The 27275-nt window shown below is 39.0% G+C and overlaps 1 protein-coding gene and 1 pseudogene across 5 annotated transcripts in view; one reads left to right on the top strand and one right to left on the bottom strand.

Annotated features, from left to right (window-relative positions):
* Positions 1 to 27275, top strand: part of ANKS1A (ankyrin repeat and sterile alpha motif domain containing 1A) — a 240219-nt gene that overhangs the window by 43104 nt on the left and 169840 nt on the right. The window contains exon 1 of one of the 5 annotated variants that reach the window (XM_037843769.1): positions 19648 to 19688. The exons of the other annotated variants lie outside the window; for them this stretch is intronic. Coding sequence (XP_037699697.1) covers positions 19663 to 19688 — 26 coding nt within the window. The 5' untranslated portion in view covers positions 19648 to 19662. Of the gene's footprint in view, positions 1 to 19647; positions 19689 to 27275 lie in introns of those variants that run through there. 5 annotated transcript variants of the gene reach the window in all.
* Positions 14385 to 17265, bottom strand: LOC119539625 (annotated as a pseudogene).

Here is a 27275-nt window from a genome sequence, read left to right as displayed (position 1 = left end):
TCCTAGTATTCTGCTTTTATAAGAGATGATATTGATGCAGGTTCACATATACCACAATGTGTGTATGTGTGTGTGTTTATTCTGGTCTTTTACCTAGTCATAACTACCATTCAGATGGTTTTTTGTGTGTTTTTTGTGTGGCATTTTTTAAAAATTCAATTTTATTGAGATATATTCACACACCATATGATCATCCATGGTGTACAATCACCTGTTCACAGTACCATCATATAGTTGTGCATTCATCACCAGAGTCAATTTTTGAACATTTTCCTTACTCCAAAATTAATAAATAAAAAATAAAAGTAAAAAAAAAACACCAAAAACATTCCATCACCACCCCCATCCCACCTTACTTTTCATTTAGTTTTTGTCCCCATTTTTCTACTCATCTGTCCATACACTGGATAAAGGGATTGTGAGCCACAAGGTTTTCACAATTGCACGTTCACACCATATAAGCTATATAGTTATACAGCCATCTTCAAGAATCCAGATTACTGTATTGCATTTTAACAGTTTCAGGTATTTCCTTCTAACTATTCCAGTACACTAAAAACTAAAAAGGGATATCTGTTTAGTACATAAGAATGCCCTCCAGAGTGACTGCTCAACTCCATTTGAAATCTCTTAGCCACTGAAACTTTATTTTGTTTCTTTTTGCTTCCCCCTTTTGGTCAAGAAGATTTTCTCAATCCTACAATGCTGGGTCTAGGCTCATCCCCGGGAGTCATGTCCCACATTGCCAGAGAGATTTACACCCCTGGGAGTCATATCCTACGTAGTGGGAAGGGCAGTGAGTTCACCTCCCGAGTGGGCTTAGAGAGAGAGAGAGAGGGTGTGTGGCATTTTTGAGATACATTTATTGAGATATATGTCACATACCCTAAAGTTCATCCAAAGTTTACACTTAAGTAGTTTATTATGTATTGACAGAGTTGTACAACTGTCATCATAATCTAATTTTAGAACATTTTTATCACCCTGAAAGAAGCCCCATACATGTTAGAAGTCACTCCCCAGTTTTCTCCAACTTCTCCAACCCTAGGCAACTACTAATATGCTTTCCATCTATATGGATTTGCCTATAATGGACATTTCATTTAATGGAATCATACAATATGTAGCCTTTTGTGATTGTGTTCTTTTACTTAGCATAGTGTTTTCAAGATTCATCCATGTTGTACCATGCATGAGCATTTCATTCTTTTTTATTGCTGAATAATATTCCATTTTATGATTATACCACATTTTGTTCATCCATTTATTAGTTGATGGAAATTTTGGTTTCCACATTTTAGCTATTATGAATAATCTTCATTGAACATTCATTTACAAGTTTTTGTGTAGACATATGCTTTCATTTCTATTGGAGTGAATTGCTGAGTCATATGTAAATATGTTTAACTTTTTGAGGACCTGCCAAACTGTTTTCTAAAGTACTTTACCATTTTGCAGTCCCTTCAGTAATTCTCCCATCCTCACCAACACTTGCTATTTTTTGTCTTTTTTATGTTAGTCATCCTAGTGGGTATGAAGTAATAACTCATTGTGGATTTGATGTGCATTTCCCTCATGGCTGATGATGTGTTGAGCATCTTTTCACGTGCTTATTGGCCATTGTTACATCTTCTTTGGAGAAATATGTTTTCAGATCCTTTGCCCATTTTTAAATTGGGTTAGTAGTCTTTTTATTATTCCTTGTAAGAGTAGTTCCTTTTTGAAAGCTTTGTTTGGCAGTATGGAATTTAAATTTATGTCATGGATCATTCTACCACTACCTTTGTGGATAAATGTCATTGGCTAAATAGATTTTTTTAAATCAGCTGTATTTTAGAAATGAAAGCATAAAAAAAAGATTTTAAATAAAAGGTGACAGAGGGGGTCATGCATGGAGTGATGGGAAGAGACTATTTGGGTTTATACATGGAAAAACAGCGTAAGTGTTCTGGAAGCAACTGCCCTTCCTTCAAACACTTGACTTCCTTTGATGTCATACCAATGTCTGCCTTCTTCCCACCTTTTGTAGCTTTGACTGATTGTCAAGGCTAATCCCTTTTAAAAAGTACTGAAGAAGTAGATGGAAATCAGTGCAATTAAACATTATTTTCATTTGAAGATCCTGTGGTTTTCTTTGAGTATGGAAGTCAATAGCTGATACTTTAGTGTTGTCATTCCAGAAATTGTGGCCTTAGACCAGGATACCATAATGTTAAGAGAATTGTCCTCAGACATGGACAAACGAGAAGAGAAGAAGAACCAACCAGATAACTGTGACTGCTGGAGAGTTAAAAGCTTTGTGTTTTGTTTTGTTTTTTTTCCCTTCAAATTGAAGGATTCTCCAGAAAGCCTAGGAGGAAGGAAGCCCTCATTTTAGTTCCCAGGATACTTATAACACTGGATGAAATTGTTTTAATCACTGAGGTCTTTGGAGCTGGCCTAGAGCTTGGTTAGCCTTAAACCATGGATGGCCCTTGACCTCGAGGAGCTTAAGTGTCTAAAAAGACATATATACATGTCACATGCATGCATATGCATACATGCATATACATACATGCATATACATATATAAATACATATCACTTTTTACCCTGTCGTTAAACAGAGTAAGCAGGTAATGTACAATGGAAGTTCAGAGGAGGGAAGACAGTCCTTCTGAATATCTAGTTCTGAACGCAAGGTGATTATGGCTTTGGGTTCTAGAGTCAAGAGTCCCTGATTCAAATCCTGATTTAGTACTTACTATTATAGGACTTCTGGACAAGTTATTTTATTTCCCTAAGACTCATTAAGACTCACCTAGTAATTGGCGATAAAAAGTATCTACTTCACAGGGTCATTATGAGGATTTAACGGTATAATATGCAGCCCTTAGCCTGACACATGGTAGGTCTTATTACTGTGGATGGTGGATCAGAGAAGCTTTCATGGAGGCTGTAGCCTTGAGGCACCTCTGAAGGAGCAGGAGAATTGAGTTCTGGGACCCTGGGGAGAAAGGTGGATGAGGAAGGTATAGAAGTGGAAGTGGCACATTTGGAGAATAGCTAAATTTTGCTAAAATAATGGGGTATAAAGGAGTAGTGAAGCTAAGATTGGAAAAATAAGATTTGGCTGGATCACACTGCTTTGAATCCTTCACTGAAGGTTGAAGAATGCGACTGAAGGTTTTGGAGTGGGCTAGTAATGAACAGACATTTTCTTTAGAAAAAATAATCTGGCAACAGCCTTTAGGGCCTGAATTAAGTCAGTTACCTCAAACCTTTACTGTTCTATACTTGAGACACTTTTCTTTGTCATGAATTTTCTAACACATCATCATTTCTAATGGCTTAAATAACCTTTCTACGTCCTCCTCTTCTGCCTAACTCCACCCTTCCTTCTGTAGCGACTTCTCTTCCACTTAAGGAACCTATTGACCTCCTTTTCCACTCAGCTTCCCTTCATCTAAGCTGGGAAAGGTCCAATATGTCATTTATTCATAATTAAATGAAATGCAGTCATAGAAAATACATTACTTCTCAACCATTTTAAAGCACATTTTAAACCATTTATTTCTAATTGCAGTTCAAAAGGTTTTTCTTTTTCTCAGAAGAATTTTAGGTGTCAAGCAGATTGGGAACAATCCTTTTAGGCCTATTCAACTGGCCCTAAAAATTAGTCTCTTTAGAGTTAGGGACACAGGGGAGGTCTCCAATATCTTCCCCAATAAGAGCTGTCCACTCCTATGAGGAATGATGTGAAATTGCTCTGTGGAAAAGGCCTGTGTCATTGTCCCTGCCCTGACACAAATTATTTTGTTCCCCTATTGTACATATACATCTGCCCCTCAGTGGACAAATTTTTGTCACATGCCTCTTAAGGCCATTGCTCAGTGACATGTGCATAACTTAACATACTCATTCTTCCATCGCTCTCCCCAGAAGTATATTTCTATCACGTTTGAATTTTTATTTTTTACTGGTATTAATCATTTTCTGACCTCTGGGATACCCAGAAGTCTAGTATCTACTTTCTCCCTGTATTGTCCCCACCCTCACCCCCACCCTCTGAGTTTGGAACAGTCTGACAAAGAAGTGTGTCTTTGGAACTCATCTCATAAGTAGTTACAGCATTAAGAGTATTAACTTGACCTGAGAATTATGAATTTTTGTTCTAAAAACATTTGATTTTAGATTACATAGGAGGTTGTTTTTTGGGGGTATATGGGAGCCAATTGAAGAATATCAGTTGAAAAGAGATGAAAGAGTGAAATATACCTGGACACATACAGAGTCGAACAGATGGAAATAGAAATATCACGTTTGTTACTGATAAAGGTGATTGACGATTGTGGCCTTCATCTGCTGTCAGATCAGCTCCATAATGTTTAACATCCTTTACAAGTCACTACCAGAATCAGCACAGGAGCTGGTCCCTGCAGGGGCAGGCCCTTTACTTCATGGAATGGAGCAGATCAGATTGCATGCCTCCTGTGGACAGGGAAATGATAGTCTCTCCAGCACCTTTACTGGAGTGATTGCACGAGTTTCCTCCACTTTTGGGGATGCTAATTATATATGACATATATTTAAATGATAGTACTAGTTGGTCACAAGCTTCCTTAATTTGTGTACATTTCATCAGGTTTATGGAACTTGCTTGCAGATCTAATTGTCAGGGGACATCTAGGTTGCAGTATGCATTTGACAAATATTTTATTGAGTTAGTCCAGTTTGTTTCAGCAATTTTATGATATGCACCCTAGTAAAGTATTTAGCTGCCATCTGTTACTTGATTTCAAGATATCAGGCATAAAAAAGTATTTTTAAGAGTGTGCCTAAAAATATTTAGGGAATATTCCCTAGGACTATGCTAGGGACAATTAATGCTTTTCATATATCCACATTTTGCTTAGAAGAAATTTCTGCGAAGTAGATGGTAGTGCAGAAATCAGCTACAGCAGGCTTAAAGAGTCAGGAGCATTTTCTGTTTCTGTGGCCTTTTTATACATCTTGCTCATCGAAGAAACATGACTGCCACTCCCAGCCCTTGTGGGCAGTTGCTGAGACCACTTGACCACGCTTTGACCAGGAGGAAATGCTGTGGTGCAAGCATGATGAGTTTCTGTCATCTTGGCCCTGGTTAGATGGCCACTAACTCTCTCATTTCCAGAGTTGGCTTCTAGTGTACTATTCATTTGTCTTTGGGGTCAAGAATAGTTACAAGATAAGCAGCTATGTGGATTTAAGAACAGAGTGTATTTTGCACTGTCTGATGAGTACTTTGTGTCTCTAAAGTTGAGATTCCACAACAACTGCCCATAAATTCGGAAGATAATGAAAAGAATCAATTATACATTCCTTATCTTGTTGAGTACTCTGAGTTGACTGATGTAGTTCACTGACCTGAGGACAGAGCCAAGAAGTCTGGAATGTGCTGTTTCACATTGTTTCTCCTGAAAAATGTATTTAATCAATGTGCAGAGTGTTCAGGGCAATATACTTGGTGTGACCTTTATCCTTGAGGCACTTGTGGGAGTCTGCATATGAGGAAAATTTGGGAGAAAAATGGAAATGAGAGGCAATTTAATTTGCATCAGTGTATTTAATTGAAGAAATTTTTTTCCTGATAGTTTTTAATGGCAGTCTTTTCTAAAAATATTTTTGATATAAAATTAAGTGAACCAAGATTAAGAGTACTATTGACTTTAGCTTTTCTAAAATAAAAATAACTTTTAAAAATTATTGAGGTAATACATCCCCATGATGAAAAAGTCAAACTATAAAAATACATAAGGTAGAAATTTAAAGTGTCTGTTCTTTCCTTCAGTCTCCCCAGTTCTTATATTTTCTCCCATGCTTAAACATCTATTCCATTTTTGGTGTGTGTGTGTGTGTGTGTGTGTGTGTGTGTGTGTGTATGTGTATAAAATACATATCCTGCCACTTCTTTTCACTTACTGTATTATTGACTTTAGTTAATTGAAGGAGTTTTTCTCATGAATGAGCACTGGATATATACCTGTATGGATATATACCTATATGGATTCTCTTATTTCATCCATTAATGAGTGCATCATAATTCTGTGATGTTCAACCCTTCTGGCATTCCTGTGATAACTTTAGTCAGTTCTTAAAATTTACAGCTACTCATTCTTGAAAGACATTTCAGAGATGTCACAAAGTAGCAGAGTGTGTGGCCTGGACTAGGGAACATGAGAGAACATGGTCTGACTTCTGAGAATGTGAATGACCATGTACAGTACAAAGCTAGACAGAAGCAGAGGAAACTAAATTGAGATCTGGCACTTCCAGGAGCTGGCTTGGGAGCTTGTTCTCAGTGTAGTAGTTGTGGTATTTAGAGGTGATAGTGTTATGCTTTGTATGTTAATCATAGCATTAACCTATAAATATTAGATTCTTTATAGGTTTGAACAACTGGTGAACTCAGCAGTGCGTGACAGAGTAATTGGAGATTTGTTACGAATAGTCATCACAAGTGGCTAGATTTGAGGTCTAGATTTGAGGTTAGTACCTTGAAAGAAATGTGTTCTACTGGATTCTGGGAGCTAAGATAGGAGTTTAAACATTTAGGTTTCATGTTCCCAATCTGAAGGATGAGTGAGTTGATGGGTGATGTATACAGTTTCTTCTAGCCGTGTGATATTTTGAATTTAGGGATCATGCTGGCTCCTCCACTTCCTCCTTGTGTTTCCTTGGGCAAGTGACTTCATCTTTCCGAACATGTTAAAATTGGTAAAATGAAATTCTAAGTTTATTGGTTGGTGTGAAAATTAAAGCAAATACATATTACTTGTCTTGCATGATACCGGGTACATACTAGAATCACTAGTGCAGCTATTGTGCTTCTAAAATACGTCTATTAGATTCATTAAAGATTTTCTGAATTTCTTTGTACCCTCAGGCTATCAGCAGGTGATAGTGTTTTCCTCGTATTCTTTGATTTATGAAACTGTAGTTCTTCTCATAGAGAGTTTTGGTTGTTGAAAATGGCTGTCTCTTGTACATTTAAAATCTGAGAAGCAGAAAGCTATTTGTGGGAAAGCCCTCAGTTTGGGCATCTGTTTTCCTTTATAACTCTCATGGTCAAGTCTCTTATAACTGAGTTGGTAGGTGCTACAATTAGCATGGCCTTGCCATGCTACATGTCATCCTAAGTGAGTACTTATTTTTGGACAGACTCCAAGGACAGGGCACTGGGTGCCTTTTGAGAAAGCAAGAAAAGAATTTGGCAAATAGAACTGATTTGGGAGGCTGTTTAAATACAGATCTCAGTAGAATTCCTGAGGCAGTCTCTAGGATTAGACTAAATTTAAACATTTTATAAATAGAGACAAAGAAAGTGAGAAAAACCTGGACTTAATTAAAGCCAAATTTTTTTTTTTTAATGTTCCAATGTAATATGACTTGTTCAGCTATTTTTTACTAAAGGAAGTTGCAAATGAATGGCTACAGTGTTTACTAAATTATGGAGAAATAACTTTTTTTCTAAAGTTAAAGAAAAGAGTTTATGGCAGCAAAATTAGATCTGTATAACCTGTAAGTATATAATTTTAGAAATAATTGCCCTATTTCCTTAAAAAACTGAATGTAATTTTTGGAAATGAGATAGGAAATGATCTGCATGGTGATGTCACCTTGCCTACATGGAACTAAAGCAGAGAGGTTGCCAGTAAAAGGATCCCGAGAAGGCGGTGGCTTGTCATTTCCCTGCTCTCTTGGTTCACTTGGATGTGAAATCTTTGCCATGGAGCAGATGCCGGGCAGGCCAGAGGTTGGCCCCAGTTGAAGAATTACTTGCTGTGCCTCAGTCCCCTCAGAGTTATCTAGCTTTCTTTGCAAACCCTGTAGACTTAACCTCACCGCAATTCCTTTCATCTTACCTTGCAATACCAAACTGTTCCTCACATCTCATTTTACAGACATAATCAATAGGAAAATTACTTTGAACCTTAACAGTTAGAGTATATATCTGTTGGCTGAATTGAATGTTCAAGTCTCTCTATAGGTCACTTCATGAGGAGAAGCAAAGGGAGAACAGCTGAGAAAATGATAGAAGGAGAGAGCTGAGGACCAGTGAGGAAGTAAAGAGGATTTTTCCTAGTGTGTGGTGTGGTGAAAAGAACATTGGCTTGTGTGGGAGACAGGAGGCCTCAGTTCCAGTCCCGGTTCTGCCATTTACTAGTTGCCCCTTTTTTACACTGTGTCTTCGTTTTCCCATCTGTAAAGTAAAGTTTTTGAACAAGAAGGTTTTAGGCACTGGGGATAGAGAGATGAATAAGACAAGGTCCCTGCCCCCGAAGCGCTCAGTTACTGATGAAAGAGACAGGTTTGTTGTGAATAATGAAAACAAACTATTGAAAATGTTTTAAATAGAGTTTTATAAGGAAGAGTTTTGTATGTATTTAACCCAGTTCAGGAGAATAGAGTGACCTTTAGGTGGGCCTTTTACGGATGCTTGAGATTTCCCAAAGATTAAGATGGGGTGAAAGAGAGAACAGCAAGTGCAAAGACACAGACGGATGAAGTAGCATAACTGCTGCTCAGGGTGTTTGTCAGAGCATGGCTGGTGTGGGATCCAAGAAGGTAGCTGGGGCTAGCTTGGGGAGGTCCTTATTTCATGTCAGGCTAAGGAGTTTTTCCTGGAGGCAAGAGGGAGCCGTCAGCAGTTCCTAAGACAAAAACCTGATTGATTAAGCAGTTTAGAAAGTCAATAGTGACAGCATTTTAGAAGTGCTTTTGTTTTGTTTTGTTTTTGTCAGTGGAGGAAGAGACCTGAAACAGTCAAGATCATTTTAGTTTTTTTCCAGAAGTAAGGCAGTGCTTTTGGAAATGGAGAGGAAGGAACAAATTGTGAGCTGTTTTAGGAGGAGGACTATCTGTGATTTGGTAACCCCTAGTTGACCCATTCACGTCTCCTAGCCTCAACAGTCATTTAAAATAATGGTATATACCATTATATACATTTTCTAAATTGCACTAGCCTTGGAAATCACTGGCCCATTCTGTTCTCTCCCCTGGGGACCAGTACCAAAGTCTTTTGGGCAAGCCTGTTCTTATTAGCGTCTGTAATTGAAGGGCTCCACTCAGAGAAATGGAAAGTAATTGGTTTTTATCCCCCGAGACTGGAAAAATCAAGGACCACAGGAGGCATTTTTAAAAGGAGGGCAAACCCAAAAAATACATTTTTTCCAAAGCCCCTTCTTAAAGAACTCTTTCATGAATCTCATAACCAGAAGCCCAACTCTCGCTGGAATAGATCTGGTTTCACTTTTAAAAAAATCTTTGCCTATGTTTATTACAAAGGCAATACATACTCCATGCCCGTAACTAATCAGTCTTAACAGTTTGATATTTAGCCTTCCATATATTACTGTAGGCTTAGAGAAACACACTGTTTTTACAGAAATGAGATCATACTCTATATACTGTTATACTGGTGTATTTTTCACTTCATGTATCTTACATGTTTTTTCTTGTCAGTACATATAAACTGGTCTCGTTCTTTAGATCTCCTTGTCTTACTTTAGAAATTGATGATAAACCTTATATTTTAAATTACTTCCAGTTTACAGTTTATTTCCCCATACATTATCCCATTTACTCTATAAAACATCCCTTTGAGAGCAGATGACAGCTCCATTTTACATAGAAGCTAGATGGTTTACTAGAGATTTTTTTCCTTTTTTTTTTTGCAGATTTTATTGAGATATATTCACTTGTCATATAGTCCATTCAAAGTATATAATCAGTATCTCACAGTACATCACTTAGTTGTGCAATCATCATCACACTCAATTTTAAACCATTTTAATTGCTCCAAAAAGAAAATTATCTTTGCTAGAGATTTTGCAGCTAATATGTGTCATGTCCAGGATTCACATATATGAAAAAAATTTTAGATGTTTGACATTCAGCTTGTACGTTAGCCATATTCAGAATACCATTTTGTCCTTGGTGCTTTGGGACATTTAAGAAATATACGTGGTGGGACCTGACACCCAGGGGTGTAAATCTCCGTGGCAACTTGGAACATGACTCCCGGGAGGAATCTAGACCCGACATCGTGGGATGGAGAACATCTTCTTCACCAAAAGGGGGATGTGAAAGGAAATGAAATAAGCTTCAGTGGCAGAGAGATTCCAAAACGAGCTGAGAGGTCACTCTGGTGGGCACTCTTACGCACAATATAGCCAACCTTTTTTAGGTTCTAGTGAATTGGAGTAGCTAGCAGGAAATACCTGAAACTATCAAACTACAACCCAGAACCCATGAATCTTGAAGACGATTGTATAAAAATGTAGCTTATGAGGGGTGACAATGTGATTGGGAAAGCCATGTGGATCACACTCCCCTTTGTCCAGGGTATGGATGGATGAGTAGAAAATGGGTGCAAAAAAAAAAAAAAACCTAGTGTTCTTTTTTACTTTAATTGTTCTTTTTCACTTTTATTTTTATTCTTATTATTTTTGTGTGTGTGGTAATGAAAATGTTAAAAAATTAATTTTGGTGATGAACACACAACTATATAATGGTACTGTGAACAGCTGAATGTACATTTCGTATGACTGCATAGTATGTGAATATATCTCAATAAAACTGAATTTAAAAAAAAAACACCAAAAAAAAAAAAATACGTGGGGTGTGTAGCACTTAAAATCTGATGATAAATTTCATTTGAGGTGTTTGTCTCTTTTGCATGTATTATTAATTTCTATATTTAAAATTCTTGTCATTTCAGTTTCTTCAAAACAACTAAAAAATCACCTTTTAAATACCTTAAGATTAAATTAATTCAGCCTGCTCTCATCTTTCATTATAATGATGTGTTCAGTAGTTACCTTAAGTAACATAAAGTTTGTCAGCTAATTGGTTTGGAAATGTTAATGGAAGTCTTTCAGTTAACTACCTCTACTCCCTTCCCTCTGGGACCCATTTCCTATCTAGAACATCATGCTGCTCATATTCATTACTATTTATTGGTGTCTATAAACCTGGAGAGAAGGAAAAAGAGCAAGACAGAATGAGGAGTAGGGGATGTAAGACAGGGCAGAATTGAAAGAATATGAGCTGTGAAAAATTCCTTTTATTCAGAAATGAGAACAGGGAGGAGAGAAGCAATTTTTAAAGAAGTTATATTGCCCAATGGTTAAGATTTTGGAGTTAAATCCCTTTTGGAGTTGTCACTTGTTCTAGTTTGCTAATGCTGCCAGAATGCAAAACACCAGAAATGGACTGGTTTTTATAAAGGGGGTTTATTTGGTTACAAAGTTACAGTCGTAAGGCCATAAAGTGTCCATCAACAAAGGGTACCTTCACTGGAGGATGGCCAATGGTGTCCGGAAAACCTCTGTTAACTGGGAAGGCACATGGCTGGCGTCTGCTCCAAAGTTCTGGTTTCAAAATGGCTTTCTCCCAGGACATTCCTCTCTAGGTTGCAGTTCCTCAAAAATGTCACTCTTAGTTGCTCTTGGGGTGTTTACCCTCTCTTAGCTTCTCTGGAGCAAGAGTCTGCTTTCAACGGCCGTCTTCAAACTGTCTCTCATTTGCAGCTACTCTCTCAGCTTCTGTGCATTCTTCAAAGTGTCCCTCTTGGCTGTAGCAAGCTCGTCCCTCTGTCTGAGCTTATATAGTGCTCCAGTAAACTAATCAAGGCCCATGCTGAATGGGCGGGGGCCACGCCTCCATGGAAATTATCCAGTGAGAGATCTCACCCACAGTTGAGTGATCACATCTCACAGAAACATCCAGTCAAAATCTCCAACCCAATCAACACCGGTACGTTTCCTGCCCACACAAGTCTGCATCAAAAATAATGGCGTTTTGGGGGACATAATACATCCAAACCAGCACATCACCCCTTCAAGCTCTGTAACCCTGGGTAAGTTATTCACCTCCATACTTGTCAATTTCTGAGGGTTCCCTTATAGCAGAATTCTTATGAGAAGTAAATAGTAGATTATATAATCCACTTAAAGTATGCTTGGCTCATAGTAAACATTTAGTAAATATTAGTTGTTATTTTTAGGTCTTATAGGCACAGAGTTCCAAGAAAGGGATCTCAAAGTCTGGATGAAGTAGAGTGGCCATATAATTTATTAGTCCAAATCAGGACACTGTTAGTAATTATGCTAGGACAACAGATATAAACCAGGATATGTGGTTTCCCTAAGGTGGAGTCATCTGTGCCCCCAAATGTGTGGCTGATTAAGGTATCTTTCCTTTCTGCCTCAGCCCAGTTAAGCCTCCAGACTCTGATAAGCAAAGGAGCAACTCATTCGTAAAAATGCTTCTTCGGTCACACACACATTCACTAACTCAATAAATCACAGAAGTAACATTGCTTTTTCTTCCTAGGTAACATGTTATCTTAGGGTAGGATGAGTCTACACAAATATTTGGTAAAAATTATCCAGTACTATTTACCCAAGAAATAATTTAGAAGAGAATGTTTGTGTTTTTATAAGTAGTTTGTGTACTCTTAAGAAAAAAATATTGCCATACCTTTCTTTAAATAGCCAGGCCCTCTCATGCCTTTAGGTATAGATTTTTCTTAACTTTTGAGCTCTTAGCATATGCCAGGTGCAATGCTCATTTGGTAATGGAGAAATGGTGGTGAATAAAACATACTAGGTTCTGCCCCTGTTGCTTGCAGTCTAGTGAGAGAGACAACCAAATAATGATAAATATAGAGCTCTAATCTGAGATCATTGTGATGAAGGCAAAGTAGAAGGAACTCTAACAGTAGCTCATGAAGAAATTTGCCTGGCCTGGGAAGGTATTGAGTTTCCTGAGGAGGAGAGCTTTGCCCATTGCTGGTTAAGAATTAAAGATGCAAGATGGGATGGTTGGGGCTGGGAAGGAGGCAGGAGGGAGTATGGTATTCTAGGAAAGAAGGCCCTGTTTGAGGAATACAGAAAATTTCTGTTTTTAAAAGGTCACCAAGGATGCAGTGTGATCACATGCTATTTCCCCCGTTTGAATACCCTTCCATCCTTTTTTCTAGTTAATGAAATCCCATTTGTTCAGGTATCCTCTGCATTCCGTTGGCATTTGCCCTCTTCTTTTATATCCCATATCACGTTGCATTATAATTTTTTTATTCCCGTGTCTTCGCGGTCCTTGAGGCCAGGGATTGGTTTACCTGGAATAGTACAGTGGTTCTTTCCCTTCCTCCTTCTCCCCACAAATATTTGAGTGTTTACTGTGTTCCAGGTACTGTATGGTTGATGCTTGGGACTATAGCAGCAATGAGACAGTTGCAGTTCCTGATTTCATGGAGTGTGGAGTGTAACAACTGCTTATTGTGTTCAATGATATTCAATATATTGAATAATTCACTGCTAAGAATCAGAATTTTGAACTCAGACGATTTTCATGTAGTTCAGCTGTTCTTTGCCTTCTTAGAAGTTATGGAACAGAAATAGTAGATGCTCAAGTGTTAAGAAGCCATTGCTAAGGTAAACTGAATCAAATAAAAGATAAGGGCCCCTAAAATAGTATAAACCACTGGGGACATGTGGCAGGTAAAAATTTGATGTATGCATTACTCCTCATGAATACATCTTAGTTCAGCTGTGAACACGTTACAATATTCATTTCATGATCGGGTACCTCTCAGGCTTCTGATCCATATTGGAATAACAGTTTCATTCTGCATGCGCTCTATTTTTTTTTTTTTTTTTAAGAACATAGACTATATTTCTCTTCATTAGCTAATTCTGATTTCATATAAATGTTCAAATAGCTAATTAGATCCAATTCTAACTATTAGAAATGAGTAAAATAAGCTCCAGTTTCCAGAGTTCAGGTCAAGAAACCTAATCTGGACATATTATCATTTCCCGGTACTCTAAAATATCAGGCTAAAAAGGTAATGGATATGTAGTGACTCCACATTTTAAGAATTTGTTTTCTTTATCATCATTAGAAACATACTTAACGTTAATACATTTCTTTATGTAGATTACTTCAAGAAGTATTTCAAACACACTTTAATAAATAATTTAGATGATTGGGATTCCAGAACAGTAATAAGAAAATCACATTTTAATCGGTGCTTTACTAATGGCCTTTTCTTCTATATTTACAAGGAAAATCCAGACAAACTAAGATTTCCTAATGTTCCTTTAAAAAGAGAGGAAGAAGCAAGTTTCAAAATATGATCAAGTAAAAGAATACCTATTTAAACTTGACAGTTACCAATTTTTGTACATAATTTTGTCTATCCAGGATTTAAAATCACATAACTAACATTCCAAAAATCAGATATTTTAAAAATATATGACACAAATATTTAGGTTATAGAAGATTCTAATATCAAAACTAGACAATTTGCCATAAATGACAATAAGCAAGGATAACACATATGTCCTTTCCAAGCTATCAGATGTCACAAATTTGTGTTTTTCTTGTTTGTGACCCTAAAACAGGCAGCATTTTCATTTCATCCATTCTATTCTTATATATTTGAGAAGCAGGTGTTATCCATCCACCATGGAGCTGTTTATGATACCAGTTGAAGGAACCCAACTTGGCACTGCATTTGGGGCAAAGAAGCTGTGCTTCTATCACTCTTAACAAAGCAGGTTCCATTGACTGTACAGGTCAATGAAATAAGATGTATATTGACCTGACTCCCTGTTGTAGGCATGAAAGATGATGTCATTCTCTTGTGGGTAAAGGCTGTAGAGCCACTTCCTTCGTTATGATCCAAAATGCTAGAACTTCAAAATAAGATCTCCTGCATTTTCTGTATTTGTAAAGAACCTCATGTTTCAGTCCTTATAAAGTAATGGTTGGGTTAAAAGTGAAGAGTTCCTGAGATAAATTCTGCAATTTTGGATACTTCTCTGTTACTTTTTGTAAACTATATTGTTTATAAATTGCACTAGAAATACCCACTTCATATCCCATTTCGTGGTATAATTTCAGTTGCCACTCAAACCCCTCATTCATCTTAGCCTCTGGTTTGAGGTTTTTCATCACCTTTTTCAAAGATGAATTGGTCAGTCTTCATCATAAAAGCAGTTACTACTGTGACACTTAAATGGCAGTGCACCAACACCATGCGGCCCTTAGCACGGCATGGCTGACAAAGAGCCACATACTAGTCCAGGTGACTGAGCAGATAGTCTTGGGATTGTCCAGCACTGGCATGAAGAGGCATCTTAGACTCTTGACTCCAGCCCCCACTGTGAAACTGGGCTCATCTGAGTCCACCGTCAGCACAGTCGTGATGCCCACCTCTCTCAGAAAGTCCAGCTCCGTGATGGCCACAGCTCCACCTAGGTAGAGCCCTGGCAGCACTTGCTTCATCTGCTGTGCAGAGCTGGCCTTGCTCGAGTTCTGGCTCTAGCACTTGCTGCCATGGCTCCAGCCCTCTGTGTGCACTCTTGTGCTCTTCAGAGTCCCCCTTCCTCTGTAGGCTTTGTTAATGCTAGGTTTGCTGAAAGTATTAGCAACTGAAAATAGCAATCCTTACAGTGAATGTACAAGGAGGTGTTTGAAACAGTCTCTGTCTTGAAGAAACTTGCTGGTGTGTGTGTGTGTATGTAGTGTGTCCCTAAGTCCACCCAAGTTACTGACTAGAAATTGAAGGGCCCAAAACAGGATGCCATAAATAACGACATTGAATATAACCAGTGTGTGTATTCTAAAGATAATTGTCCTGGATTGGAGAGAGGAAGGGATTCTTACTAGCTTTTGTGGAGCAAGGAGGCTGTCCCTCCAAGTTTATGGTGTGAATTGTGTCACATGTGAAGTTAAAACAGGGCATTGCCATTCTTGCTTCTCTCTTGTTCACTCTTGGGAGAGAACAAACCTTTCAAAGTCACTGCTTTTGATCACATGCTTGATACACAAGAACTCAGGGTTATCAGAGTTATACTTGATAATGGTTCGTCCAATCTGTCATGTAGTTTAAGAATCCTTTCTGCACCTTTCTCAACCAGGAGGCCATTTATGCCACCCAAGTCCCTCTCTGGGAAGGCAGCCATTTCCAACTCTTAGCTCTTTCTTCAGGTGTTTGCGCCATATTTCTGATTATTATACTTCTGCTGCTATTTCTTACTTTTTAAACTTTAGACATCCCCTGTTAATCTCTGTTATGGAAGCGGAGCATTTATACTCCCTTCTTCCATCAAATATACTTATATCACAATTTTTGGTTCCGTCAGTATTTTATGTTTATGTTATTACAATTGTTAGTATGATTCATTTGCTAAGCCAGTTAATATAGTATGATCCTCTTTTTTTCCCTTGGACAATTAATTAATTACCTCTCTTTTTGGTTTTCTGAGTTTTCTATGTCCTGCTCACTCTTTCTTCTCAAACCACAACCATAATTTTTAAATCCCTAAATATTCTTTTCCATATCCTAGGCAGACCCATCAGTTGATTTTGTTGGTTTTTCCTGCAGACACTCACCTGGAAATTTAATTGATTATTTTTCTTTCTTTGAATCCTGTTCTTATGTAATGATAGGTTTTTATTTTTGAGGTTTTATTTGGCTCCTTGTCTGTTTCTTTGAGTCCATTTTCTCTGTTTTGTGATCTTTTTATCATGAAGGCTTTCCTCCAATCTCTGGCAATCATGGTTGTCATTTGCATTTAAAACTAAAAAGCTGATGGGAAGCTCTGTATAGAGGTGGCAAGAACTTGTCAGGGATGGTCTTTATGTACTATAGGGAGATGGGGGAAAGCACACCTGTTTTGTTGGAGAATCCCCAAAAGTCTGCACCCATTGAATCTTCTCCAGAGTCATTTGATTTCTCCAGGAAATAATGCTCCAGCCTTCTATGTGGGGCTGAAAGGAAATAAATATATGCCTGGTTGCCAGCATTCTGGGAGCCAAGTGGGCGAGCAGGACTGAGATCTCATCCTTCAGGATGCAGACTTTCGTTCAGGGTTGCTATTATTATTACAGCATCTCTCCCTGCCTTCTCCCCAGTCTAGTGCCTGGTTGGTTCAGGTTCTTCCCAGAATAAATCTACCTTCTCCTTCCTGGGTACAGGAGTAATCATCTCCTGGCTGTCCTGGATGGAACAGGAGACCTGGTTGTCTTAACACCTCCTTATACAGAATTTGTATCAAGCCCTTGCTTTCAGCCCCTCGTTGTCCCTGGCCTCCTCTGCCACCTGGGCTTCCAATCCCTGAGCCCTCCCAGGGGTGCATGTGTGATCTAGCATCTCCTTCTCTGGCAGCAGGAATTCCTTTTCTCAGCTTTGCTAACTTACCTGCTTTTCATTTTCCAAAAATTTTGACATTTTATGTTTACTGTTTCACTTCTGTCCCTTTTGTGCTTTTTTGTTTGCTTTTTGATGGGGTTTATGAGGGATCAGTTATAAAAAGTACACGTTCAGTTTTTCCCATTATCTAGAATTCCTTTGGCTCTGTTTTGAGAATTTTGTGTCTGATTGTTTCATGTCTGTGAGCTTTGTCTTTCTCTGAAGACTGCAAGCTTCTTTGAGGATGAAGATGGGCTCCTTGTTATTTCTCCTTTTACCCTTTTAAGTGTTAAGTCTTAGAAAGCATGTTAGTGAAGGCGTGTCAAATTCATTTGAGTAAGAGGAGGTCTTTTCTAAATTAGACTGACTTTGGACAATGTTTTATTGTGTTGGAAAACTGCCAGCCCTTCCTGAGGTACAGGGATAAATCTGACTTTGCAAGGATACCCAAAAGAAGGAAACACTGAAGGCTTTTGGCAGAAGAAAACTGATGAGACAACCTATTTAGACCTTATGATTTAATGAAGAATTGAAGGAAAACTGCCCAGGACCTCTCTTCCCCTCCAAGTTCATTGCCATTGCTCCCTCTTGACAGAGTCAGTGATCAAGAAGGTCATTTCCTGACTTAATACTCTGTGAGTCTTTGACCTCCTGAGAACTAATTCAGAAGGAGACCCACAGAGCTGCAAGTTGTTTTCTCTCAACAGTCAAGGTCAAGGGCCTGGAGAAACTGGAAGGAACATGCACTAGAAGTGAGGACATGGGTTTTGGTTTCAACTCCACATTTAATTAGCTGTATGACTATCAGTTAGTCATTGGAACTTCAATATTCTTGTGTGTAAAATGGAAATAACTATATCTGCTTTCCTGCTTTATAATGTAGTTGTAAGGATAAATGATGTGGAACATGCATGTAAATATAAACATTTTTAAATTGTTATCTGAAAGTATAGAGTTTCTAATCGTAGTGTTCCAGACCCTTGTGGCCGTCTACTGAGTGTACATCTACATGTAGGAGTCCAAATTCATTTCAGCCTCAACATGTCCAAAACAAAACTCCCTCTCTCCCCACTCTTACCTCATACTTCAACAATCACAAAACAAAGCAATTCTGGTCTCCCTCCTGAATTTACTCTCTCACTATCCACTGAACTGCTGGGTTCGCACCTCCCCCCCACCCTGATACCCCATCCCACATTTAGTCTCTAGGTCCATGTTTTCTGTTGAATATCCATCTTCCTTACTGCTGCCTTCATTCAGTTTTTCACTTAATGCTTGAATTGCTGGCTTCCACCTGGGATCCCTAGATCCAGTCACACTCTTCTTTCATCTGTCTACACATTTTTATTTCTCTCTCTCTCCATTCCTCCCTTCCTAGGTATCAATCTAGTTACCTACCTACCTACCTACCTACCTTCCTATTTACTTTACTTTCCTAGACTGCTCAAAGCAGATACCATGAAATTGGTTAGCTTTAAACAATGGGAATTTATTAGCTTATAGCTTGAGTCCATGAGAATGTTCAAATCAAGGCATCACGAAAGTGATGCTTTTTTCCTAAAGACTGACTCTGCGATCCTTGCCCTCTGCCAGATGGCAAGGCACATGGTGGCATCTGCTGGTCTCTCCCTTCTCTTCTGGGTTTCATTATTTTCAGCATCTTGCTTACCTGGCGCTCTCTCTCTCTCTCTCTCTTCATCGATTTATAAAGTAAGAAAGAGGGTTAAGACCCTGGACCACACCTTCATTGAAGTAACCTCATCAAAAAGTCCTACTTACAATAGGTTTACACCCACAGGAATGAATTAGCTTTAAGAACATGAATTTCTGGGGTACATACAGATCCAAACCACCACACTATCTATATTAACATGTGAGAGCATGTTGTACACATCATAATCCTTGGACACAAAATGCTTCCATGTACATTTCCTATGAACGAGTATATTCACTAATGTAACATCACTGGAGATCTTTATTTCTTCATATGACAGTTCTTCAATCAATTGTTTAGTGTCCTTTCTTTTTAACCTGTGGAACTGTTTAGCATTTCTTGAAGGGCTGGTCCAGTGGCAATGAAGTTTGTCAGCTTTTATTTGGGAATGTTTTAATACTGTCCTTGCTGGCTTGAATCTGTTATGTACCCTAGAAAAGCCATGTCCTTTTAATCCAATCTTGTAGGGGCAGACCTATTGTTGGGCGGGACCTTTTGATTACGTTGTTTCCATGGAGATGCAACTCACCCATTCCAAGGTGGGTCTTGCTGGAGTCCTCTGTGAGAAGACAGAGACAGATGAAACTGAGAGAGCTCAGAGACATTTAGAGAGAAATACCCAGAGACATTTTGGAGAGAGAAGGCCATTTTGAAACCAGAACCCAGAGATGAAAGACCAGGAGGCATCACCGTGTGCCTTACCATGTACGGAGGAACCCCAGATGCCATCAGCCTTTCCTCAGAGAAGGTATCTATCTCTTAATTTCTTAATTTGGACATTTTCATGGCCTAGAACTGTAAATTTGCAACCTAATAAATCCCCATTGAAAAAGTCAATCCATTTCGGGTACATTGCATTTTGGCAGCTTTACCAACTAGAACACCTCTCTCATTATTGAAAGATAGTTTTGCCTGATATAGAATTCTTGGTTGGCAATTTTTTGCTTTTGGCACTTTAAATATGTCTTCCCGCTGCCTTCTTGCCTTCATGGTTTCCAATGAGATATCAGCAGTTAATCTTATTGTGGTTCCTTTGTGTGTGATACATTGCTTCTCTCTTGTGGCTTTCAGAATTCTCTCTCTTTGGCATTCAATGGTTTGATTATAATGTGGTGTAATGTAGGTGTATTTGGGTTTATCCTGTTTGGAGTTCTTTGAGCATCTTGGATGTGTATATGCATACTTTTTTTTAATTTGGGAAGTTGTAACCTATTATTTCTTTGAATATTCTTTCTGCCCTTTTCTCTCTTTCTTCTCTGTCTGGATTCCCATAATTGATTGGTACTCTTGATGGTGTCCCACAGGTTTCTCAGGCTTTGTTCACTTTTCTTCATTCTTTCCTCTTTCTGCTCCTCAGATTAGATGATTTCAGTTGTCTTATCTTCAAGTTCATTGATTCTTTCTTCTGCCAGCTCCAATCTGCTTTCGAATGCCTCTAGGGAATTTTTAATTTCTGTTACTGTGGTCTTCAACTCTGTTTGGTTCCTTTTCATAATTTCCATCTCTCTATTGATAATCTCTCTGTGTTCATATATCATTTTCTTGATTTCCTTTTGTTCTTTGTTCATGTTTTTCTTTAGTTCTTTGAGCATTTTTAGAACCATTTTTTAAAAATGTCTTTGTCTGGAATAACCCAGGTCTGATCCTGCTTATTTATGGTTTCTACTGTTTAATCTTCTCTTTTGTCTGGAGTGTCACTTCCTATTTCTTTGTATGTTTTCTAGCTTTTTGTTGAAAGTTGGACATTTTCACCTTTAATGTGTTAATGCTGGGATTTAGACTCTGAGCAGTCTGTTCTTTAAGCTTGTATCCAGCTAGTGTTATGGCCGCTTTCCTTGAATGCCATGAGCTAGCAATAGCAACAACAAAAATAAATAAAAGAAGGAAAAAAAAGAAAACCCCTTTCCCGTCTTCTGCAGATTGACCTTCACAAGTGCCCTCCTTCAGGGTTTATCCGTACAATGAGATTAGAGAATAGCTCCAGGCCAAAACATAGAGGCCTCCTTGGTCCTTTCTGCGCATGCATCTTGTCTTGGGCATGCAAGTTTGGCCCTAGGAATTTCCGCATTTACACAGATAAGACTGTCCCTTCTTCCCTAGAAAACAGTTTATTCACAGTTCTAGGCACTGCACGGTATGCCCTACACCTTGCAATCCCTTGTCCCAGGCAGCTCAACTTCACTGCTTTCCCACAGCATTCTGTAGGAGAGCTCTGTGAGCTGCCTTCTACATGCAGAGCAAGTTCTGGGACAAACAAGTCCCTGAGGCCACCACTAGACAAGACAGTTTGGGCCAAGCGTACATGCTCCTAGTATGCGCATGAAGGTTATCGTGTTCTCTCTGGAACCCAGGCTAGGGATCTGTGCTGGGAGTGTGGACTGCCTCCACCCAGCTGTGAGGGGTGGGGGAAGGGCCAGCCAGGGCAACAAAAAATCCAACTACTTTTAAGTAGACTTTTTCTTGATTTGGTACTTGCCCTGTTACTGTAGTCCTTTAGCTATTTTTTGGAGCTTTGAGGAAAATGTTTCTGCTAATTCTTACTGGTTGTTCAAAGTTTCTGTAGGGGGACAGAACCTGGAAGGTTTGCACTCTGCCATCTTGATCCAGCATCATGTTTTTTTAAATTCTGAAATATGTCAGGGTATCCCAACAGTATGGTAAATAACAAATTCACCATCCAATTATCAACAGATTTTTCTAAACCACACATCTGATTGTTCCCACTACAGAACTTTTCATTAATATACAGACCCTTCATGACCTGGCCCTGCCCACCTCTCCATCATTGGCACTCACTCTTCTCCACTTGCATGTTCCAGCCACTCACAATTACTTGTCCTTGCCCCACTTTGTTGGGATTACTCAGAGGACCTTGAATTTGAATGTTGCCTGTTTGTTTCTTTTGCCTGGCTGACTGCTCCTAAGCTTTAAGGCTCAGCTCAAGTTTCTCCTGTTATACAAAGCCTTTCTTATTCCCATTTCCCCATGAGCCACTCTTTGAATTCTTCCTTCCCAGTATGTCACACGCCCAGCAACATAGAAGTAGTGCATAAATGTTTATTGAATTAAAGTAGGTTGGACACTCTGCTGGTCTATTGCATGCCTTTACTTGTGTGTATAAAATAAGCAGTACATTAGCCAGGCAGCCATAGAAAGCAGGCTTACTGCTAGCTGAGAGCCACTTTAGGATATCATTTGGTCCAGAAATCTGATCCCACAAATTAGTCACAGGTGAAAGTGGGCTTGGCACTTTGGCTCCAACTTGTTGTTCTACTGCTCTGTGTTTTGTTAACACACAAGACATATCAAATGCATGACAGTATTCTCATATGTGCCATCTAGAGAGTGTCACCATTTAAATTGGATAAAAGTGTAGCAGGTCATTTATACTACATAGAGATCATTTTAGGCTGGGATAGTTTGGGTTCAGGGTGGGCAATAATATAACTTGGCAAGAGGGAATTAGCAGGTTGGTGAAAGGTAAATGTTGGAAGCTGAAAACTGGTGGCCCTAGGCCAAATCCAGCCCATTGTTGTGTTTAGGGTAGCTCTGATAGTGTTGTGTCTGGTTGTTTTTAACATCTTTATTGTGATATGATTTTTATACCATATAATTCACCCATTTAAAGTATACGGTGATTTTTAGTAAATACACTCAAGTTGTGCAGCCATCACCATAGGCAATCTTAGAACATTTTCATCACCTCAAAAAAAAACCCTCTGCCTTTTAGCTATCACTCCCCTCTCTCTCCATCCCCCCAAATCCTAAGTAGCCACTAATATACTTTCTGTCTCAATAGATTTCCCTATTCTGGACATTTCATATAAATGGAACCTTTAATATGTACTTTTGTAACTGTCTTCTTTCACTTTGCCTAATGTTTTCAGGGTTATACACATTGTGCCATGTATCCGTACTCCATTCCTTTTTATGCCTGAATAATAGTCCCTTGTGTGGATATACCCTAGTTTGTTTGTCTGTTCATCAGCTGATGAATATTTGGGCTGTTTCCACCTTGTTGCTATTATGAATAATGCTCCTATGAAAGTCAGTGTACAAGTTTTTTTTTTTTTTATTAAATTCAGTTTTATTGAAATACATTCACACACCATACAATCATCCATGATATACAATCCACTGTCCACAGTATGATAACATAGTTATGCGTTCATCACCACAGTCTATCTCTGAACATTTTCCTTACATCAGAAAGAACCAGAACAAGAATAAAAAATTAAAGTGAAAAAAAACACCCAAATCATCCCCCCATCCCACCCCATTTGTCCTTTAGTTTTTATCCCCATTCCTCCACTCATCCATACACCAGATAAAGGGGGTGTGATCCACAAGGTCTTCACAACCACACTGTCACCCCTTGTAATCTACATTATTATATAATTGTCTTCAGGAGTCCAGACTGCTGGGTTGGAGTTTGGTAGGTTCAGGTATTTACTTCTAGCTATTCCAATACATTAAAGCCTAAGAGGTGTTATCTATATAGTGCATAAGAATGTCCACCAGAGTGACCTCTCGACTCCATTTGGAATCTCTCAGCCACTGAAACCATTTCGTCTCATTTTGCATCCCCCTTTTGGTCAAGAAGATACTCTCAGTCCCACGATGCCGGGTCCACATTCATCCCCGGGAGTCATACTCTGCGTTGCCAGGGAGATTTACAACCCTGGGAGTTGGGTCCCACGTAGGGGGGAGGGCAGCGAGTTCACCTGTTGAGATGGCTCAGTTAGAGAGAGAGAGGGCCACATCTGAGCAACAAAGAGGTACTCAGGGGGAGACTCTTAGGCACCATTACATACAACTTTAGACTTTCCTTTGTGATAATGAGCTTCATAAGGGCAAGTCCCATGCTTGAGGGCTCAGCACATCAAACTGCCAGTCCCAATGTTTGTCACAACATATGCTAGGGGATCAGCATCTTAAAGTTTAGAGATAGGCCTTACAATTCAGGGATAGAGTTAACTGCTGTAAGAGCTTACAATCTAGGAACTATTAGAATTATTGTGTCCACGTTAGGCTATGTTCTAAGATTCAATTCTGAGTTTAGTGTACAAGTTTTTGTGTGAACATATGTTTTTATTTCTCTTGGGTGTAGAATTGCTGGTGTTTTTAGACATTTGAATTTGTAGTTAACACTTGAAAATCAAGGCATTTCATATAAGAATCTTGATTTCTGGTCTCGTGAAAAATTGTAAGAACTAGTAGCATGGGCCACATGTTCCCAAATGGCAGTAGTAAGGTGGGGCTTGAGTGCTAGCTGCGCTCCTTTTAGATGGGAGAATGTGCTCTGTAGTTCATCCATTCCCAGCTCAGTCTGCCCTACTCATTTTCATTATCTGCCTGCCCCTCCCATAGCCAAGAGGAGCAATTAGATCTGAGATGAGGAGGTAGGAGCTACAAATCTGGTCAGGCAGGAAGTTAGTTCTGGGAGAAGTTGGCAAAGGCAGGAAGTGTCTGGCAGAATCCAGAGATAACCACCAGCAGGTTCTGGAATTCCAGGAACTAAGAAGGTAGCAGAAACAAAAGCAATAACATAGAAAACTTACCAGGTTAGCTTAGATCCTAGGGTGGAGGCAGTTTCATTTCTCCCTTCTCCTCTATTATCTCAGTGTATGGACAGACTAAGACTTCCTGGTGGACGACTGGTTGAACAGCTAGGACCAGAGTTGCTATTCAGTTTAGCTTGTTTGTTTGGGATAATAAATGTGATCCCTCAAAGAACTCAGAATGTCCCTCTTCTACTGTAGGTAGCCAGCCAACATTTAATGAATAAATAAGATAGATTCAGAGAAACAGGCCTTCTAGAAGGTTCTTACATATATAATTATGGTGCTCATTCCCTGAATTAAATTTCAGTTCAGATCAGTCAGATAGGTATATGTAGTATCAGACATTTAATAGAAACCTTTTCAGTTATTTTCAAATCTGTATAAAACTTAGGAGAAGGTATGTTAGATTTCCCCTACTTTCAGAATAGAATCTAAATTCCTTAGCCTAGCCTTCAGAATTCTCCATCACTGCTAGAAGAATTAAGGCAGACCATTAAAATTGTGTCATTAATATGAAGAAAAAAGAATAAGGTTCAAGTAAGGGAGTAAATTAGTTGAACCCACAAATCCAGGTCAGACATAGCTGCCATGGGAAATCACAAAGCCCAGTTCTGAGCTCTCCACTAGCCAAAGAAGTAAAGGAAATGTGAGTTATGTAATTCCTTTTCTCAGACAGAATAAGCACTGGTTAATTGGAAGAAAGATACTGTCTTTGTATTGTACTATGTTCTTAGACACATTGTAACTGAGAAGTTAGGATTTAAGGGCTATTACAGAGATATTCCTTTTTACTTTCTGGTATATTTGAGTAGACAGGGAAATACCTTAAATCTGAACTGTAATCCAGCTGCCATGATCTCTGATAATAATTGCATGGCCTTTATCTTGTGCCCTTGTGATTGTGAAAACTTTGTGACTAACCTTCACTTGTACATATCTATCCAGTTTTTCAACTTTAAAGTCTTATGATCACTAAAGACAGCCTCTAATGTTTATTAATGAAGGGTCTTGGGTCAGTCCAGAACTAACCCACCCCAAGTCCAAAGTTATCTTGATAACCGAAGCTGGCTCTAACCAAAATGGGCCAACCAGATATGCATAGTAGCTTAGACTTTAACCTACAAGTCACCTGTACCTCATTATAATACTAAAAATCACTCCTGTCTTCATATTAAGGCTGCCATTTTCTTTCGTACTTTTTATGACTAAGCATGTAATCGAATCTGTGTATACTCAGTACTTGGATCACCTCTAATTACATCACTGGAGCCATTGTGCTCGTTATCCTAAAACCTGTCTCTGCACAGGCAGAGAGACTATTCAAATGTAAAAAAAAAGTCTTTTTTTCTTTTTGGATTTTTAAAATGGATTTTTTTATTGAAGAAATTCACTTAGAGGTTTTATCTATCCCAATTGAATATATAAATACTAGGCGGCTAAGATATTGCAATCATTTCATTTTCCCTTATGATTGGTAAGTATATCCCCCCTCAGGGAAAAATATCAAAGAAATTGATACATTAATGGGGAGCCATCAAGTCAATTGAAACATGCTAATTGAGGAGACGGAAGAAGATGGCGGCATAGAGAAGAGTGGAAGCTAGTTCATCCCCCTGGAACAACTAACAAACAACCAGGAACAACTAGTAAATAATCTGGAATAACTGCGGGGGAACAAACGTGACTGTCCATTCATCATACACCAGCCTGAATTAGGAGGACTGCCTGAGATCACAGCATAAAATCTGTAAGTAAAAACTGCAGATCCAAGCCGGGAGTCCCCTCCTGCCATGGACTGAACTGCAAAGCCTCACAGTGCTAGAGAGCAGCATTCTCTGAGCAAGTGAGTATAGCTCAGCTGGGCTCCAACTGGGATTTTAATTAACAAGCATGGACTGCTCAATACAACATACGAATCCCCAACAAGCAAACAAAGGCTTTTGGTGATGACTGACCTTGGAGAGCGGGAGGGTGGCTACGGACTGGCCCTGAAGGGGACTTTCAGTCCCTTTTTCAGTTCAGTGGAGAAAGCCTCAGCCATTTTCAGTTCCCAGTGCTCTGACCCAGACAAGGGTGGATATAGCACAGGCAGAGAGACTATTCAAATGTAAATGACCTCTCCCTTGGGGGGTATCTTCCCTAAGAGGAGGAAGGTGGTGCCAAGCTCTACTACCCACATTCCATTCAGAACCAGACCCCAGAGCCTGGAAGAAACAGCCATGGACCACACCTCCTTACACCAGTCTGGAGTGACAGGCTAACAGGCGCCACCTATTGGGCGGAAAAGCACAGTGATTTGAGACCTCACAGGGTGTACCAATCTTCTAAGACTCACCCTCAGGGAGATGTGATACTGTTGTCTCCTTCTGAGACCTGAGCCCATTCTGGTCTAGGAAAACCTGATTGGGGTAACCAAGGAAATCAGATGCCTAGACAACAAAAAACTACAACCTACACTAAGAAAAACGAAGTTATGGCCCAGTCAAAGGAACAGACCTACACTTCAACTGATATACAGGAGTTGAAACAACTAATAATAAGTCAATTCAAAAAGTTTAGGGAAGATAATGGCAGAAGAGATGAAGCGTATAATGAAAACACTGGGAATACATAAGGTAGAAACCTAAAGTTTGAAAAATCAATGGGCAGAATCTATGGAAATGAAAGGCACAACACAAGAGATGAAAGACACAATGAAAACATACAACAGCAGATCTCAAGAGGCAGAAGAAAACACTCAGGAACTGGAGAACAAGACACCTGAAAGCCTA

Source organism: Choloepus didactylus, chromosome 7 (assembly GCF_015220235.1).
Source record: "Choloepus didactylus isolate mChoDid1 chromosome 7, mChoDid1.pri, whole genome shotgun sequence".
Taxonomy (NCBI): domain Eukaryota; kingdom Metazoa; phylum Chordata; class Mammalia; order Pilosa; family Megalonychidae; genus Choloepus; species Choloepus didactylus.
The sequence above is the reverse complement of the archived record's forward strand: the minus strand, read 5'-3'. Positions and strand labels throughout refer to the sequence as shown.